This window comes from Ranitomeya imitator, chromosome 1 (genome assembly GCF_032444005.1).
Source record: "Ranitomeya imitator isolate aRanImi1 chromosome 1, aRanImi1.pri, whole genome shotgun sequence".
NCBI lineage: Eukaryota > Metazoa > Chordata > Amphibia > Anura > Dendrobatidae > Ranitomeya > Ranitomeya imitator.
This window is the reverse complement of record NC_091282.1, coordinates 13,180,574-13,200,828: the sequence shown is the minus strand read 5'-3', so window position 1 is coordinate 13,200,828 and position 20,255 is coordinate 13,180,574. Positions and strand designations below refer to the sequence as shown.

Genomic DNA, 20,255 nt, shown 5'->3' with positions numbered 1-20,255 from the left:
CACCTTGGGCCCACCAGAGAAAATCATTCTTGGGGCCCACTATGCAGCTACCTAGAAATATAAGACCACCAATTGTGTGGTAAAACACGCTAATATCAGGGTATAATATAAGGTAGTACACGTCTTAATTATGTAGCAGGTGTTGGGGTAGAATCATGTCACCCCCTGAGAGAATAATGCAGCCCCACCACAGAATATAATGCAGCCCCCCATAGCGTACACTGTAGACCCCTCATATAGTAATATGGAGCCCCCCCAGAATATAATGTAGTCCCCTGAGAGAATAATGCAGCCCCACCACAGAATATAATGCAGCCCCCCATAAAGTATACTGTAGCCCCCTCATAGTATGATGTAGGCCCCCAGAATATAATGTAGTCCCCTGAGAATAATGCAGTCCCCCCACAGAATATAATGTAGCCCCCCTCACAAAGTATAATGCAGCCCCTCTACTCCCCCATCATTGTCCTCATCACCACCTCCATCATTGCCTTCTTCTCCCCCACCACTGCCCATTCCACTATCTCCATCATTGCCCATTTCATCACCTCCATCATTGCCTTCCCCACCACCATCATTGCCTGCCCCACCGCCATCATTGCCCATCACCTCCATCATTGCCTCCCCACCATCATTGCCTATTGCCTCCCCCTACCATCATTGCCTCGCCACCACCATCACTGCCTCCCCACCATCATTGCTTATCGCCACCATCATTGCCTAATCACCTCCATCATTGTCTCCCCCATCATTGCCTCCCCATCACCTCCATCATTGCCTCCCCCACCACCATTGCCCAATCGCCTCCATCATTGCCTCCTCTCACCTTCATTGCCCATCACCTCCAACATTGCCCATCACTTCCATCGTTGCCTCCCCTCACCATCATTGCCCCCCCACCATCATTGCCCATCACCTCCATCGTCTCCCCCACCGCCATCATTGCCCACCGCCTGCACTATTGCGTCCCCCACCAATATCATTGTGCTTCCCCGCCAACACACACATGCAGGCACACTCACGCATGCACACACGCAGGCACACTCACGCATGCACACACGCAGGCACACTCACACACAGACACGCAGGCACACACACACAGACACACTCACACACAGACACGCAGGCACACTCACACACAGACACGCATGCGCACACACACTGGCACGCAGGCACACACAGACACACACACAAACAGGCACACTCACACACAGACACGCAGGCACACTCACACACAGACACGCAGGTACACTCAAACAGCACAGCTCACCTCCCTGCAGCCTCTTCTTTGCCGGCAGCTTTCTGTGTGAGACAGTGTGCTGGATGATGACGTCGTCCAGCTGGGCTGTCTCAGACAGTAAGCAGGACGCTGGGATGTGCTGCTGCTGCCAGGAGGTGAACTGCGCTGTGTGTCTGACTCTGTGTGCCTGTGTATGTGGTGTGGATGGTGCGTGTGTGTGGTGCGGTGGTGGGGCTTTACATGCGGGCAGCGTTAGCCTCACCCTGCGGCTAACGCTGCCCGCTATTAAAAAAAATGGTATTCATGCTTCTCCACGCCCATAGGGGCGTGCAGAAGCGTGAATATCCTTTTTGCTTTAGGAGCGGGAACATGATCCTGTCTCCAGCTGCTGCTAGGCTGGCACAGGGCGGGACCCCCTTGACTCAGGGGCCCCATAGCCACTGGCTTGGGGCCCCTGGAGCAGTGGGGGCCCTTGAAGCAGTGGGGGCCCTGGGCAGCTGCTGGCAAGTATGCCAGCAGGTGTCAGTGCCTGGGCCCACCGGTTCTCCAGTCCGAGCCTGACCTCACAACAGATGCATGGACCAGAAGGCATGGCCAGGGACGTTACGTGTCCATCACGGCGCACTGGGTTAATGTGGTGGATGCAGGGTCCACAGGGGACAGCCATAGTGGGACAGTTCTGCCTAGCCCACGGTCTAGGAAACAGTTGGCTGTAGGCATTCGCCACCCCTCCTCCTCCTCCAGAAGTGAAAGCTCGTCCACAGAGCGCAGTCGCACGAGCACTCCATCCACAGCTGCCAGTGTTGCACCCGTGGTGTCCCATTATGGAACAGCTAGAGGTAAGCGTCAGCAGGCTATGTTGGAAATTAAGTGTTTGGGCGACAACAGACACCGCGGAAGTACTGACTGAGTACTTGCAGCAACAAACTCAGTCATGGCTGGGCAGTGTACATCTTGAGACAGGCAAGGTAGTCAGTGATAACGGAAGGAATTTTATGGCTGCCATAGCCCTTTCAGAACTGAAACACATACCTTGCCTGGCTCACACCTTGAACCTGGTGGTGCAGTGCTTCCTGAAAAATTATCCGGGGTTACCAGCCCTGCTCCTGAAGGTGTGAAGACTTTGCTCACACATCCGCCGTTCGCCCGTACACTCCAGCCGTATGCTGAACCATCAGCGATCGCTGAATCTTCCCCAGCACCGCCTAATAATCGACATTGCAACAGGGTGGAACTCCACACTGCACATGCTTCAGAGGCTGTGCGAACAGACGCGTGCGGTTATGTATTTGTGGGAGGATACACATACACGGGCAGGCAGTTGGATGGCAGACATGTAACATAGTAACATAGTTAGTAAGGCCGAAAAAAGACATTTGTCCATCCAGTTCAGCCTATATTCCATCATAATAAATCCCCAGATCTACGTCCTTCTACAGAACCTAATAATTGTATAATACAATATTGTTCTGTTCCAGGAAGACATGGAGTTGTCTGGTGTGCAGTGGTCGAAGCTACAAGACCTCTGTCAAGTCCTTCAGTGTTTTGAGGAATGCACACGGCTGGTAAGTGCAGACGACGCCATCATAAGCATGAGCATCCCACTAATGCGTCTGCTGATGCAAAGTTTGACGCACATAAAGGAGCAGGCGTCTGCAGCCGAGGAGGAGGGAAGCCTTGATGACAGTCACCCATTGTCTGCTCAGGAAAGAGGAGGAGGAGGATGATGGGATGAATATTTATGGGAGGAGGATGCTTCTCAGGGGGCAATAGAAACTGGTGGCGTTGCAAGGTCAGGTACAGGGTTTTTGCGGGACACAAATGATGTTGATTTGCAAGAAAGTGCTCCTCAACCCAGCACAAGCAGTGAATTGACACCTGGAACATTGGCCCACATGGCGGATTATGCCTTGCGTATCCTAAAAAGGGACCCCCGCATTATCAAAATGATGACCGATGACGATTACTGGTTGGCCTGCCTCCTGGATCCACGATACAAAGGAAAATTACAAAATATCATGCCACATGAGAACCTTGAGCAAATATTGGCTACCAATCAAGCAACTCTGGTAGACCGTTTGGTTCAGGCATTCCCAGCACACAGTGCCAGTGATGGTTCTCACACGAACTGTAGGGGGCAGCAGACCAGAGGTGTTAGAGGTGCAGAAATCCGAAGTGGCGTTGGACAGAGGGGTTTTATGACCAGGTTGTGGAGTGATTTCGCAATGACCGCAGACAGGACAGGTACTGCAGCATCAATTCAAAGTGACAGGAGACAGCATTTGTCCAGTATGGTTACTAACTATTTTTCCTCCCTTATCGATGTTCTCCCTCACAGGTCATTCCCATTTGATTACTGGGCATCCAAAAGGGACACCTGGCCTGAATTGGCAGAATATGCATTACAGGAGCTTGCTTGCCCTGCTGCTAGTGTCCTATCAGAAAGAGTCTTCAGTGCTGCTGGTTCAATACTGAACGAAAAAAGGACTCGTCTGGCTACCCAAAATGTTGATCTAACCTTCATTAAAATGAACTACTCATGGATTTCAAATTATTTTGCCTCACCTTCCCCAGCTGACACGTAGCTTGCCTGAAAAATGTCTTGCTTTTGGCCTCCTCTTACTGACTTCTCCAATTCCTCCATTTGCAGCTGCTGAATGTCCACCATAGGCCATTTTTATACCTCCCTAAATGGGCTGACTCCCCCCACAGGGCCGTGGTCACCACTTGGCGCAAGCACCCGTGCGAGTGCCGTTTGCCTGGACAGGTGGGTGCGCCCACTCTTGGGTGACGGCACTGGCACAGGGTTCCTCATAGTACAATGAAGTGTCTCTGACGGTGGTGGTGCACAACCAACATCAGACACACCGTCGTAATATAAGGGGCCCTGTGTCAGTACCGCCACCCACGAGAGTGTTCCCCCCAGCTCGAACAGTGCTCTACCACTTGCAATACTTACCTCTCCCTGCTCCACTACTGTGTAGTCTGTGCTGTTAAATCCTTCAATGGCACTGCCAATACAAATTTGTTGAAATGATAGATGATAGTGAAAATATACAGGGGCCCTGGCCTCCATTTAGACCAGTTAATACTTTACGCCAACTACCACTGTCTGCTACTCAGCAGAGGAGCCCACCCCTGTAACTGTGTCAGCCAGTCCTTACAGTTGTCCTCCACTGAACAAAGCAATGCCGCCAGTTTAGTCCTGTTAAAAAGTTTGAACTGCATTTAGCCTACTTTATTATTTGGGCCTATATCTGTGTTTCCTCCTCGTCCTGCCTATTGCCCAGCCAGTGATAGATGAGTCTGCTGGTACATTGACCCAGACCACTACATTCCCCTTGCACGCTACACAGCCAGAATCTGACCCTGCTGAAAGTCAGGTTCCCCTTCCCGCATACCATACCACCTTACACGGGGACAAAGAGGAAGGTGCAGATGAAGGTGCAGGTTCCTTCATCAGGTGGGGGGGGGCATACTCGTTGGCGACGTCACTGGCACAGGGCCCCTCATAGTACGCAAAAGTGTCTCTGGCAGTGGGAGGCGCCGCCCGCCGTCAAATACACTGCCGTACTATGAGGGGCTCTGTGACAATGCCAACGAGTGGGCCCCCCCTGCTTGCTCAGGATCACAGCACTTGCAAAGTTGAAATACTTACCTCTCCCTGCTCCACTGCCGTGACATAATCCGCGTTTCCTGGGCCCACGAAAATCTTGAGCTAGCCCTACCCCCCACAACTTTAGCCAAATGACCCCCAGTTTTCAATGCCTTACTATTATTATAAAGTAAATTAAGATTAACAAGCTTAAGTAATAAGAATTGATGTTTTTGGCATTTAAATGGGCACTGTAGGCGTTCTCCTGTCCTCCACTCACTGCCGACTTTGATTCCCCATTGACTTGCATTGGGTTTCGTGTTTCAGTCGGTCCCTGACTTTACGCAATAATCGGCCGATTTCACCCGACCCAGTCGGGTTTCGCGAAACCCGACTCGATCCTAAAAAAGTAAAAGTCGCTTAACTCTACTCAGGACTTCTTACAAGGTATTTTACTGGATTTTTGAAGAAAACGACAAGTCATCTTAAAAGTTTGTGTGTTGGAAGCAGGAAAATCTTAAAAGTAAACTGGTTTACCCAGTAGGCACCGTGGTTTATGGGGAAAAAAAAATTACAGTAGCACAAAGTACTGAAATAGTTAAAGAAGTTGTCCACTACTATAACTTTTTTTTCTTCATAAATCTTGCTATTATGTGCCACTGAAAACATCCACGGTGTTTATTTTAGCACTATTGCCTTTTATCATGCTGTAGCAGCACATCTTTAGTGCTAGATCCAGCTCTCATGGGGTTAATCGACAACTTCCTTTCTCCTGACTTATTGTGCTCTAATACTACAAGTTCCATGATGCATTGCACTGGCCTGTGAGCCAGCACCTAGCACACCCACTCCAAAACACACCCAATCCCCTCCCTTCACGATCTTCAATCTGTGATGTCATTTCTGTCCAACCTCCTCTTTTACATTTGTCCAACCCACACTCCATTACACACAGATATATAGATATATAGATACATATTTATCCATCTATATATCTATTTCCATAGATATGTCTATTTCCGTGTTTCTAAACCCCTTCACCCCTGGAGCTTTTTTCGTTTATCGCTCCCCTTCTTTCCAGAGCCATCATTTTTCCATCAATATGGCCATGTGGGGGCTTATCTTTTGCGGGACAAGTTCTACTTTTGAACGACACCATTGGTTTTACCATGTCGTCGTGTAACAGAAAATGTGAAAAAAATTCAAAGTGTGATGAAATTGCAAAAAAAAGTGCAATCGCACACTTGTTTTTTGCTTGGCTTTTTTGCTAGGTTCACTGAATGCTAAGGCTGTGTGCACACGTTGTGGATTTGATTGCAGATCCGCAGCGTTTTTTGCCGCACAGAATTGCATCAAATCCGCAGTGTAGTGCACAACCAATGCAAGTCTATGGGAGCCGCAGACTTGTTGTGCACATGCTGCGGAAAAGGCCGCACCGAAACGCAGCTTTTTTTTCCCCGCAGCATGTCACTTATTTTGTGCGGAACTGCAGCGTTTCTGCACCCATAGACTTGCATTGAGTCGGGCACAACCGCAGATGTAAAAAAGATCTGCAGTTCTGCTGCGGATGTGGATCCGAGAAACGCTGCAGTTCGGGAGGAGGGAAGTGTGCGGGCGAAATGTGGGCGGTGACTGTGTGCGTGTAGTGTGTGCGAGCGGGGTCTGCGGGGCTGTTCGGGTGGGTGCGGGTCTGTGCAGGGGTCTTTTGGGGTGTGTGTGCAGGCATCATCCGATGGGACTACAAGTACGCAGCATCCAATCTGCAGCTCATTCGGATGTAATCCGGACAGTGGACACACACCCTACGTTATCCATACATCCATCAATAGATAGATATATGAATAGATAGATGTATGCATCTATAGATCTATCTATATGTAGATCTGTCTATCCTTTTCATCTATCATCTATAAGTCTATCTGTGTGTAATTGAGTGTGGGTTGGACAAATGTAAAAGAGGAGGTTGGACAATAATGACATCACAAATCTTTTTTTTTTTGGTTCAATAATACATGTTTATTTAGCTTTCAAAAGCGCACCAAAACGCATAAAAACCACGCAAAAACCGCACCAAAAGCGAATTAGAAAAAGAATCAAAACCGCGCAAAAAACGCACCAAAAGCGCATCAAAACTGCACAAAAAACTGCATCAAAACCGCACCAAAACTGCATCAAAACCGCACCAAAACTGCATCAAACCTGCACCAAAAACTGCATCAAAACCGTGCAAAAACTGCATCAAAAACTGTATGAAAAACCGCACCGAGAACTGCATCAAAACTGCACCAAAACCACACCAAAAACCGCACCAGGTTTTGATGCAGTTTTTGATGCTGTTTTTGGCGCGGTTTTGATAATAAATAAATGGAAAATGTGCATGATTTGAATGGAAACATGCATGAAAAAAACGGATTCGGAGGTCGGATTCATCATTTCACATCTCAGTTTCATACATTTTTCGCCGGATCTATCGCTGTGGGTTTTTTCGCCGGACAGAAAAACCATTCCTCTGTACGTGTTTTCCGTCCGGCGGCTTTTTTGATGGATCCTGCAAAAAATGGATGAAACGTGTGGCCATCAGGCACAATCCGGCGCTAATAAAACTCTGAGAAAAAAACGGATCCGGCAGAAAAAAAGGATCTGTTTTTTTCAACACTTGCCGGATTGTGCCTGACGGCAAAAACCTGATGTGTGAAAGCAGCCAGATATATGGATAGATATATATATCTATAGATACATAGATGTATCTATAAATATATCTATAGATAGATATATCCATAGATATATAATAGAAAGGCCGATGTTTCTAAGGCTACTTTCACACTTGCGTTTTTAGCAATCCGTCTTTTTGGGAAAAAACGGATCCTGCAAATGTGCTCGCATGATGCGTTTTTTTACCTATAGACTTGTACTAGCGACGGATCGCGATGGATGGCCACACGTTGCGTCCGTCGTGCAACAGATCCGTCGTGTTTTGGTGGACCGTTGGCACGAAAAAACGTTCAAGTGAAGGTTTTTTTGTCTGTCGCGTCCGCCATTTTCTACAGCGCATGTGCGGCCAAAACTCCGCCCCCTCCTCCCCGGACTTCAGAATGGGCAGAGGATACGTTGAAAAACTGCATCCGCTGCACACGTCGTGCACAAATTTCACAACGTGCGTTAGTACATCGGCCCGACGCATAGCGATGGACCCGTACCGATGCAAGTGTGAAAAAGGCATTAATGAGCGTTTAATTAAAAAAAACTAAAAAAAAACGGCATGGGCTCCCGCGCAATTTTCTGCACCAGAGGGGGAAAGCCGACGGCCGGGGGCCAATATTTGTAGCCTTCTATGAATATCAGCCCGCAGCTGTCTGCGTAGCCTTTACTGGCTATTAAAATAGGGGGATCCCCCCAAAAATGACGTGGGGTCCCCCTATATTTTACAGCCAGAAAGGCTACGCAGACAGCTGCAGGCTGATATTCATAGCCTAGAGAGGGGCCATGGATATTGGCCCCCCCCAGCTACAAATACCAGTCCGCAGCCGCCCCAGAAATGGCGCATCTGTAAGATGCGCCTATTCTGGCACTTAGCCTCTCTCTTCCCACTCCTGTGTAGCGGTGGGATATGGGGTAATAAGGGGTTAATGTCACCTTGCTATTGTAAGGTGTCATTAAGCCGGGTTAATAATGGAGAGGTGTCAATAAGACGCCTACCCATTATTAATCCAAAACTAAAAAAGGGTTAATAAAACAAGCACATATTAGGAAAGAAGTATTTTAAAATTCTTCATTTAACCATACTTACAATACTTCAGTGCCTGCAAAAAACGTAAAATAATAAACCGTATACTACCTGTCCGCCGTAGTCCAATTAATAACGAGTGTCCCACGACGATCTCCCCTATAGAACAGTGACATCGGGTGATGTCACTGCTCTATAGGACCCTCAGTGACACACTGACAGGAGACAATGGCTCCTGAAGTGCATCACTGAGAGGTTACTAGAGTTCAAAGTCTCACTTTACGGCAATTGCTGCGTGATAAAATTTCTCACACAGCAATGCCATAAGTGAGACTAGGGACCATTTTCTCACAGGGGCGTAGGAATACATTGTGAGGAATACATTGTGGAACGATACCTTCCATCACTGTATTCCTGGAGCCCCTGGAGAGAGGTCGCATCAGCTGATGCTCCTTCTCTCCACGGGAGATCGTCGAGGGACAGTCGTTTTAATTGGATTTCTGCGGATCAGGGAGTATAGAAAATTGTTTTTTTTGCAACAGCTATTTCAGTTTCATATATCTAATAACTGTTGGACACAGTAATGTTTCTGCCTTGAAATGAGGTTTATTGTACTAACAGAAAATGTGCAATCTGCATTCAAACAAAATTTGACAGGTGCATAAGTATGGGCACCCTTATCATTTTCTTGTTTTAAATACTCCTACCTACTTTTTACTGACTTACTAAAGCACTTTTTTTGGGTTTCTAACCTCATTGAGCTTTGAACTTCATAGCCAGGTGTATGCAATCATGAGAAAAGCTACTTAAAGTGGCCACTTGCAAGTTGTTCTCCTGTTTGAATCTCCTCTGAAGAGTGGCATCATGGGCTCCTCAAAACAACTGTCTAATTATCTGAAAACAAAGATTATTCAACATAGTTGTTCAGGGGAAGGATACAAAAAGCGGTCTCAGAGATTTAACCTGTCAATTTCCACTGTGAGGAACATAGTAAGGAAATGGAAGAACACAGGTACAGTTCTTGTTAAGGCCAGAAGTGGCAGGCCAAGAAAAACATCAAAAAGGCAGAGAAGAATGGTGAGATCAGTCAAGGACAATCCTCAGACACCTCCAGAGAGCTGCAGCATCAACTTGCTGCAGATGGTGTCACTGTACATCGGTCAACTATACAACGCACTTTGCACAAGGAGAAGCTGTATGGGAGAGTGATGCGAAAGAAGCCGTTTCTGCAAGCACGCCACAAACAGAGTCGGCTGAGGGATGCAAAAGCACATTTGGAGAAGCCAATTTCTTTTTGGAAGAAGGTCCTGTGGACTGATGAAACCAAGATTGATTTGTTTGGTCATACAAAAAGGCGTTATGCATGGCGGCCAAAAAACACAGCATTCCAAGAAAAATACTTGCTACCCACAGTAAAATTTGGTGGAGGTTCCATCATGCTTCTGGGGCTGTGTGGCCAATGCCGGCACTGGGAATCTTGGTAAAGTTGAGGGACGCATGGATTCCTCTCAGTATCAGCAGATTCTTGACAATAATGTTCATGAATCAGTGACAAAGTTGAAGTTACGCAGGGGATGGATCTTTCAGCAAGACAATGATCCAAAACACCGCTCCAAATCTACTCAGGCATTCATGCAGAGGAACAATTACACTGTTCTGGAATGGCCATCCCAGTCCCCAGACCTGAATATCATTGAACATCTGTGGGATCATGTGAAGAGGGCTGTCCATGCTCGGCGACCATCAAACTTAACTGGAATTGTTTTGTAAAGAGGAATGGTCAAAAATACCTTCATCCAGGATCCAGGAACTCATTAAAAGCTACAGGAAGCGACTAGAGGCTGTTATTTTTGCAAAAGGAGGATCTACTAAATATTAATGTCACTTTTCTGGTGGGGTGCCCATACTTATGCACCTGTCAAATTTAGTTTGAATGCAGATTGCACATTTTCTGTTAGTACAATAAACCTCATTTCAAGGCTGAAACATTACTGTGTCCAACAGTTATTAGATATATGAAACTGAAATAGCTGTTGCAAAAAAAAACAATTTTTATAAAACATTAAGCTTAAGATTAATAGGGGTGACCAAAATTTTCATATAACTGTATCAGTCATTGTACAGGAGGAGGTGAGCTGTGACATCTGTTATAAATGGTGGATCTTGTGTTATGAGATGTGCTCTTATGATAATGTTAATACAAATAATGGAAACCTAATGTCATGATTACGTACCTGTGGTAACATCTGGAGTTTCCTCCTTCACGACGTTCATACACGGCTGACCTCCTCTCATGGCCTCTTCTAGGTTTTCCTCCACTTTAATACTAATGAGATCTTCCCTCTGATGTGACAGATGAAACAATTCAGCACAACTTGGGGTTTGACAGCACAAGACACAAACCAAGGCGCCATTCACAGATCAGCTTCATGTACATGTTCTATACGGTTTTTGTAAAAATCTCGTGTAGTCTTTAGTCTAAATCACCTTCTTCTCACATTTACTACTTGAATTACTGTAAACTATAGATTTCTGTGTCGTAAACTCCAGAATACACGGACATTACTCAGCCGGATGTGGTCACTGCTGAAGAGACGTACAGGCTTTTCTCATCATTGATAACCGAGGCACAATATGGTCTAAGGTCAGGAAGATCCACCAGAAGTTATGACATCTATGACCTCGATCAGAAAAGTCCCCCATATACAGATCCGGTACAGGGCTCAGCACCGTCTACCTGATGATCCTCCGGGATGTTGTGATTCTCCTCCGGACAGTCCTGGGGACAGAGAGGACGGGGACATCTCTCTGGTGGATTTCTCCTCATGGATCCATCTGTGGAGACACACATTGATGGAATAGATTGTGTTATGTGATGATGAGATGATGGGAGTAGTAGTAGGCGACCACAGAACAGACATGACAGTCTCCCCTCCTCACCCTGCTGATCGGCCCATTCATCCATCGTCTCTCCTTCTTCGATAACAACAACTTTTAAATCAAACAGATCTTCACCCTAAATAGATAAGTAAAATGTAAGATGAGCTCAGGTCCCATCACTTCATGGTCAGATGTTGTGGGGGCTTCAGTGTCGTCTACCTGATGATCCTCTGGGATGTTGTGATTCTCCTCCGGACAGTCCTGGGGATACAGAGGACGGGGACATCTCTCTGGTGGATTTCTCCTCCTGGATCCATCTGTGGAGACACAGACTGAATACATCACCGGCCGTGTGTCTGTCTATATATGAGACACGTCTCTCAGAACCAGTAATTCTAGGTTTATGTATCAGGGACTAAATTACATTGTTGTGGTCCTCACCACCGGTACCGAGGTCCCAGCACATTGTGGACCCCAAGTATGAAGTGATAATCAGCGAGGCCAAAGCCTAATGCTCTCTGCTCTGCACTCGGAGGATGAGGACCCCGAGGAGAGGGACAGAGAAGACCCTCGTCAGTCAGATGGAGGAGCCGCACTAAGAAACACAACTTCTCCAAGTTCCCTCCACCAGTGATGGAACCACAGAGGAGCTGGAGAAAGCTCCACATTTCTATCCAGCGGTTTCTTCTCTCCTAATGCGCCGTTATGGAGATTGGGGGAAGGACGGTTATCATTTACCAGTGATTGTTTTTTGAGACCTCATGATGTCACCATGAGGACACGGCCTCCCTCCTGGACAGGATCCTCTGGGATCACTCTAAGAGGAGAGATCCTGCCGTCCTCCTATTAATAGATGAATTACTGCGTTTTTATTCTTCTTTAAATAGAGAAAAATCTCAACATTCACCTCGATGTAAACACTAAAATAGGCAGCAAGCGCGCGGAAAGTTCTGAGTTTGACTCTCTATGAGGAAAGTGCACATGTACGGCTAACGGATGAAGTCACAGAGCCCGAGAGGACGGTGTTGTAGGTGCACCCGGTACGCAGCGGTTAGTGCCCATCAATGTGTAGAAAGGACTAGAGAGCAGGCACCGGCGTCATGGGCGTTTACTGATGTACACGGGGAGCCAAGGAGAGATTGTCTGGTCAGATTCTACAGAAAAGCCCCATAATACATATTGTACTGAACAAACAACCCTTTACGGGAGACTTACACTGATTATTACCAGCATTGTGTGGCCCGATGTCCCTGCAGGGCCAACACCTGCATCGTCATCCCACTTATGTAGTTTGGAGACTATATTATGATCAGACCCCATGAAGAGGAATGGTAGACCACCTGACATTTTGCTGTCATTGAGCCCTTGAGGCTAGAACACCGCGTCCCGTGCATTCTGACGTCATGTGATAAGGATCTTTAACCCCTTCCCAATATCTGGTGTTCATGCATGGAGAATGCCAGGTGCGCGTCTGTGATGAGAGCTTCGATTACTGCCATTAACCTACTTCCCTGCTGATTCACTTGTGTGAATTTTGCCATTAGGCTCTTGTTAGAGAACAACAAGTTGTGCGATAAGTCCTGAAACACTAAACAGCTGGACGTGTGTAATCAGGTTAGACACGTCACATTAAATTCACCCGGAGAGATTAGAGTGTAATGTAGGGTCAGCCTAAAACTTCACCCGACAGCCAAATATCCCAAACTTTTTGTGAGTAGTGGAGTTATCAATTCTGAAAGTCGATAAATAAAAATTCTAAAATCAGAAAGCAGAAAATTCTTCTAACAAATAATGATCCTATTATAGCACGACACGAGAGATGTCATCACATCCACCAGAGCCAACAAGGAGCCTCTCACCTCGTGGTGTAAGAGGCCGGAGCTCCTCCATCATCACATCCTGGTACCGATCCTGGTGTCCTTCTAGATACTCCCACTCCTCCATGGAGAGATAGACAGCGACGTCCTGACACCGTATAGGAACCTGACAACAGCCACACCGTCATCACCCAGAATCCTCCAGTGCTGTATAATGTCCCAGCAGTCACCTCTCCGCTCATCACCCAGAATCCTCCAGTGCGGTCCTGTATAATGTCCCAGCAGTCACCTCTCCGCTCATCACCCAGAATCCTCCAGTGCTGTATAATGTCCCAGCAGTCACCTCTCCGCTCATCACCCAGAATCCTCCAGTCCTGTATAATGTCCCAGCAGTCACCTCTCCACTCATCACCCAGAATCCTCCAGTGCTGTATAATGTCCCAGCAGTCACCTCTCCGCTCATCACCCAGAATCCTCCAGTGCTGTATAATCTCCCAGCAGTCACCTCTCCGCTCATCACCCAGAATCCTCCAGTGCTGTATAATGTCCCAGCAGTCACCTCTCCGCTCATCACCCAGAATCCTCCAGTGCTGTATAATGTCCCAGCAGTCACCTCTCCACTCATCACCTAGAGTCCTCCAGTCCTGTATAATCTCCCAGCAGTCACCTCTCGGCTCATCACCCAGAATCCTCCAGTCCTGTATAATCTCCCAGCAGTCACCTCTCGGCTCATCACCCAGAATCCTCCAGTGCTGTATAATGTCCCAGCAGTCACCTCTCCGCTCATCACCCAGAATCCTCCAGTCCTGTATAATGTCCCAGCAGTCACCTCTCCGCTCATCACCCAGAATCCTCCAGTCCTGTATAATGTCCCAGCAGTCACCTCTCCGCTCATCACCCAGAATCCTCCAGTGCTGTATAATGTCCCAGCAGTCACCTCTCCGCTCATCACCCAGAATCCTCCCGTCCTGTATAATCTCCCAGCAGTCACCTCTCCGCTCATCACCCAGAATCCTCCAGTGCTGTATAATGTCCCAGCAGTCACCTCTCCGCTCATCACCCAGAATCCTCCAGTCTGGTATAATGTCCCAGCAGTCACCTCTCCGCTCATCACCCAGAATCCTCCAGTGCTGTATAATGTCCCAGCAGTCACCTCTCCTCTCATCACCCAGAATCCTCCAGTCCTGTATAATGTCCCAGCAGTCACCTCTCCGCTCATCACCCAGAATCCTCCCGTCCTGTATAATCTCCCAGCAGTCACCTCTCCGCTCATCACCCAGAATCCTCCAGTGCTGTATAATGTCCCAGCAGTCACCTCTCCTCTCATCACCCAGAATCCTCCAGTCCGCTATAATGTCCCAGCAGTCACCTCTCCGCTCATCACCCAGAATCCTCCAGTGCTGTATGTCCCAGCAGTCACCTCTCCTCTCATCACCCAGAATCCTCCAGTCCGGTATAATGTCCCAGCAGTCACCTCTCCGCTCATCACCCAGAATCCCCCAGTGCTGTATAATGTCCCAGCAGTCACCTCTCTGCTTATCACCCAGAATCCTCCAGTGCTGTATAATGTCCCAGCAGTCACCTCTCCTCTCATCACCCAGAATCCCCCAGTGCTGTATAATGTCCCAGCAGTCACCTCTCCGCTCATCACCCAGAATCCTCCAGTGCTGTATAATGTCCCAGCAGTCACCTCTCCTCTCATCACCCAGAATCCTCCAGTCCGCTATAATGTCCCAGCAGTCACCTCTCCGCTCATCACCCAGAATCCTCCAGTCCTGTATAATCTCCCAGCAGTCACCTCTCCGCTCATCACCCAGAATCCCCCAGTCCTGTATAATCTCCCAGCAGTCACCTCTCGGCTCATCACCCAGAATCCTCCAGTGCTGTATAATCTCCCAGCAGTCACCTCTCCGCTCATCAACCAGAATCCTCCAGTCCTGTACAATGTCCCAGCAGTCACCTCTCCGATCATCACCCAGAATCCTCCAGTGCTGCATAATCTCCCAGCAGTCACCTCTCCGCTCATCACCCAGAATCCTCCAGTGCTGTATAATGCCCCAGCAGTCACCTCTCCGCTCATCACCCAGAATCCTCCAGTCCTGTATAATCTCCCAGCAGTCACCTCTCCGCTCATCACCCAGAATCCTCCAGTGCTGTATAATGTCCCAGCAGTCACCTCTCCGATCACCCAGAATCCTCCAGTCCTGTATAATGTCCCAGCAGTCACCTCCCCGCTCATCACCCAGAATCCTCCAGTCCTGTATAATCTCCCAGCAGTCACCTCTCCGCTCATCACCCAGAATCCTCCAGTGCTGTATAATGTCCCAGCAGTCACCTCTCCGCTCATCACCCAGAATCCTCCAGTGCTGTATAATCTCCCAGCAGTCACCTCTCCGCTGATCACCCAGAATCCTCCAGTCCTGTATAATGTCCCAGCAGTCACCTCTCCGCTCATCACCCAGAATCCTCCAGTGCTGTATAATGTCCCAGCAGTCACCTCTCCGCTCATCACCCAGAATCCTCCAGTGCTGTATAATGTCCCAGCAGTCACCTCTCCACTCATCACCTAGAGTCCTCCAGTCCTGTATAATCTCCCAGCAGTCACCTCTCGGCTCATCACCCAGAATCCTCCAGTCCTGTATAATCTCCCAGCAGTCACCTCTCGGCTCATCACCCAGAATCCTCCAGTGCTGTATAATGTCCCAGCAGTCACCTCTCCGCTCATCACCCAGAATCCTCCAGTCCTGTATAATGTCCCAGCAGTCACCTCTCCGCTCATCACCCAGAATCCTCCAGTCCTGTATAATGTCCCAGCAGTCACCTCTCCGCTCATCACCCAGAATCCTCCAGTGCTGTATAATGTCCCAGCAGTCACCTCTCCGCTCATCACCCAGAATCCTCCCGTCCTGTATAATCTCCCAGCAGTCACCTCTCCGCTCATCACCCAGAATCCTCCAGTGCTGTATAATGTCCCAGCAGTCACCTCTCCGCTCATCACCCAGAATCCTCCAGTCTGGTATAATGTCCCAGCAGTCACCTCTCCGCTCATCACCCAGAATCCTCCAGTGCTGTATAATGTCCCAGCAGTCACCTCTCCTCTCATCACCCAGAATCCTCCAGTCCTGTATAATGTCCCAGCAGTCACCTCTCCGCTCATCACCCAGAATCCTCCCGTCCTGTATAATCTCCCAGCAGTCACCTCTCCGCTCATCACCCAGAATCCTCCAGTGCTGTATAATGTCCCAGCAGTCACCTCTCCTCTCATCACCCAGAATCCTCCAGTCCGCTATAATGTCCCAGCAGTCACCTCTCCGCTCATCACCCAGAATCCTCCAGTGCTGTATGTCCCAGCAGTCACCTCTCCTCTCATCACCCAGAATCCTCCAGTCCGGTATAATGTCCCAGCAGTCACCTCTCCGCTCATCACCCAGAATCCCCCAGTGCTGTATAATGTCCCAGCAGTCACCTCTCTGCTTATCACCCAGAATCCTCCAGTGCTGTATAATGTCCCAGCAGTCACCTCTCCTCTCATCACCCAGAATCCCCCAGTGCTGTATAATGTCCCAGCAGTCACCTCTCCGCTCATCACCCAGAATCCTCCAGTGCTGTATAATGTCCCAGCAGTCACCTCTCCTCTCATCACCCAGAATCCTCCAGTCCGCTATAATGTCCCAGCAGTCACCTCTCCGCTCATCACCCAGAATCCTCCAGTCCTGTATAATGTCCCAGCAGTCACCTCTCGGCTCATCACCCAGAATCCTCCAGTGCTGTATAATCTCCCAGCAGTCACCTCTCCGCTCATCAACCAGAATCCTCCAGTCCTGTACAATGTCCCAGCAGTCACCTCTCCGATCATCACCCAGAATCCTCCAGTGCTGCATAATCTCCCAGCAGTCACCTCTCCTCTCATCACCCAGAATCCTCCAGTCCTGTATAATGTCCCAGCAGTCACCTCTCCGCTCATCACCCAGAATCCTCCAGTGCTGTATAATGCCCCAGCAGTCACCTCTCCGCTCATCACCCAGAATCCTCCAGTCCTGTATAATCTCCCAGCAGTCACCTCTCCGCTCATCACCCAGAATCCTCCAGTGCTGTATAATGTCCCAGCAGTCACCTCTCCGATCACCCAGAATCCTCCAGTCCTGTATAATGTCCCAGCAGTCACCTCTCCGCTCATCACCCAGAATCCTCCAGTGCTGTATAATCTCCCAGCAGTCACCTCTCCGTTCAGCAGCTCAATCATCTTGTTGCTGAGCTCCAGGATCTTCTTGTTCCTCTCATGTAGCAGGGAGTGCGGGGGAGGCTCTGTGATGGGGCCCGGGCTCCGCCCTCCTGACTCCTGGAGATGGATGATGGGAGTCACACCGTCCCCCGGTGTCTTCCTCACTATTGTGTAATCCTGTGTATGGAGAGAGACACTTAGGGAGAAGATTCCTTCCCGACTCCAGATCTGACAATCAGTAGAAATCCCGGGATCAATAACCGTCTCCAGTAATCTGGGGCCATAACCGGGAATATTATTCCCCTCCGGACAGACATCCCGGCCCCTCTACAGCTCTTATAGGGAATCCCCATGACAACTCCTCCGGGCAGAGAGCTCCACACAATCACTGCTCTTACAGTAAAGAATCCTTCTCTCTATTCTGGATGTCGGACTTGTCACAGAACACAATAAAGCTGATAGAAATGTAGAGGAGTTACCTCTCCGCTCAGCAGGGAGATGATCTCCAGGGCGAAGTGGAATAATCTTCTGGTGGTCTCATCCCTGTCCTCGTCCATCCTCGGGGTCATTCAGGAGGAGGAGGGATGAGCACTGGATCAGCTGGAGGGATCTCGTCCTGCCGGCGTCTTCATGATGAAGGAGAAGATGGAAATCACCGGGGACGAGAGAACGACAATCACTAAATTCTGCCAAATATCAACATTTATCTGGAGGAAAAGCCACAAAACTCCACCACGGCCTCCTCCACCGATCTGACCGCTCATCATCAGCCTCGTAGGAGGACGGTCACCGTGGTAACTACATCACTAGCAGGGGGCCGGTCACCGTGGTAACTACACCTTCAGCAGAGGACGGTCACCGTGGTAACTACATCACCAGCAGAGGACGGTCACCATGGTAACTGCACCTCCAGGAGAAGACGGTCACCGTGGTAACTACATCGCCAGCAGAGGACGGTCACCGTGGTAACTACACCTCCAGCGGGGGTCGTGAGATGAGGAGCAGACGCTGCACATCCCCCATACAATGCTGCCCGTCCCCAACACTGAGGAGCCGCAGTCACAGGGAGCAGGAGCCTCCACAGGAACAGCTCTGATCTCACCCCACACTCTCCTCTCACAGATTTACCACAAACCCTCCTGTAATCTCACCGGAATGGCGGGAAATCTGCTGCTGGCTGACACCAGAGAACACGAGCTGCACACAACCAGGACGGAGCTGCTGCACTGAGAGCGGAAGGACCTGTGGTGACGTCACCGTCATGTGACCAGGGGGCGGAGCTTTTGCAGCAGCTATATATATCCGGGCTTTTGCTTTGACAGACAGAACAATCCATGCGGAGACGTCTGAGTAAATATAAAGTCTTTTTCCGCTCATCTTTCCGCCATCCCAGGAAAATCCAACAAGTAGCTAAAACTCCAGCATGAAGAGGTTGCAGTGCAATAATCTTTATTCCAAAATCTTCATCTAAAATCATAGACAACCGACAATAGGAATAATGGCAGGAATAGCCGGGATCCCATACACCAGTCTACGTGTTTCAGGGCCAAATATGGCGGACAGCCGCGCTCACCTAGATCAGCCTATTAGCCTCTGACACCGCACACGACGCCCCCAGCACACGGCGCCCAGAAAGATGGCGCCGGTCACTCCGCACTGGTAGAACATTTCTCACATTTTCCTGCGCACATTAATGACCTTAGTAGGGAGCACAGATCGCTCGCCGCCTTCTTGTAGATTCTCTCCAGTCCAGGTCATTGCCCAAGACGACCCTCAAATATTTCTCCACCTGCTCCATGTTCTGACCAGCAATAATGACAGGTGAACCTTCCATCTTTCTTCTGCTGTAAGTCACCACCAGCTCTTTAGTTTTCTTTATGCCGTTATGATTCTCCAGGTCATTACGAGTTTGAAGTGACCGAGGGCAAGGTCGCCCATGTATATCCATGATCTGGCCCAGCAAAACTTCCACACTCAGATTCTATTTTAACAACCGTATCTTTACTGTTATACATTTTCTTTAACACAGCGGAACACAATAATATACAGTACAAAATATGCCGATTCACAGAGATAACGTGTAATAACAAACTGTCCCTCACTTTCCCTATCCACACGTTACCAGTTCCTTTGTTCCAAGAGGTTATCTTCCCACGTCGCAGGCCTGTCTGTCACTGCAGGGGGACGCTCCAGCTGAAGAGAAAAACAACAGGGATTAAACAAAACTCCGTCCCTCGGGTCCAGACTGTAGTCCTTGGGGTTCAACAGGTAAGGGAGGAATGTTCGGCCTCTCAACAGAGGACCCGCTAACAGTTCATGGGCTCCAGGGTCTGTGAAGATGTCACCGTTGGGTGCTCCGCAGTGTGGGAGCTGGGAACAATCTGGATGTCAGCTTCCAAGAGATAGCGGTCATCCAGGCAATCTTCTATATCGCCTCTACAGGAGGACGCCAGCACACACCGACCTCTCTCTGCACACACCAGTTTTCCGGGCTTCCTTTTTCCCTCCCCTTCCTGTTCACATGACATCACAGGGGGAAGTTCTGCCAATACAGTTTGTTTCTCTGTAATCACATTCGGCATAGGTATAACTTCTGGCCACACGGGGGCAGTGTCTGTCACAGATTCTATGTCAATGATAATAGAACAGTCACAGCCGGCCAGCTCACTACACGTCCCCCCGCTTAAAGGTTGGCAGTCCCTGTCAACGACTGTCTCCAGGGCGGCGATGGCTGTGGAGATTGTAGGACCCGGCTGCGGAAAAGGCCACACATATTG

The 20,255-nt window shown here is 49.0% G+C and overlaps 1 protein-coding gene across 1 annotated transcript in view; it reads right to left on the bottom strand.

Annotated features, from left to right (window-relative positions):
* Positions 1-18,747, bottom strand: part of LOC138657435 (zinc finger protein 585A-like) — a 63,318-nt gene extending 44,571 nt beyond the window's left edge. Inside the window, exons 1-8 of the mRNA XM_069745226.1 lie at positions 18,630-18,747; positions 17,958-18,104; positions 17,476-17,655; positions 13,299-13,422; positions 11,659-11,756; positions 11,500-11,575; positions 11,297-11,394; positions 10,794-10,902 (exon numbers count right to left, since the gene is read on the bottom strand). Coding sequence (XP_069601327.1) covers positions 10,794-10,902; positions 11,297-11,394; positions 11,500-11,575; positions 11,659-11,756; positions 13,299-13,422; positions 17,476-17,655; positions 17,958-18,047 — 775 coding nt within the window. The 5' untranslated portion in view covers positions 18,048-18,104; positions 18,630-18,747. The remainder of the gene's footprint in view (positions 1-10,793; positions 10,903-11,296; positions 11,395-11,499; positions 11,576-11,658; positions 11,757-13,298; positions 13,423-17,475; positions 17,656-17,957; positions 18,105-18,629) is intronic.
* Positions 18,748-20,255: the final 1,508 nt, after the last annotated feature.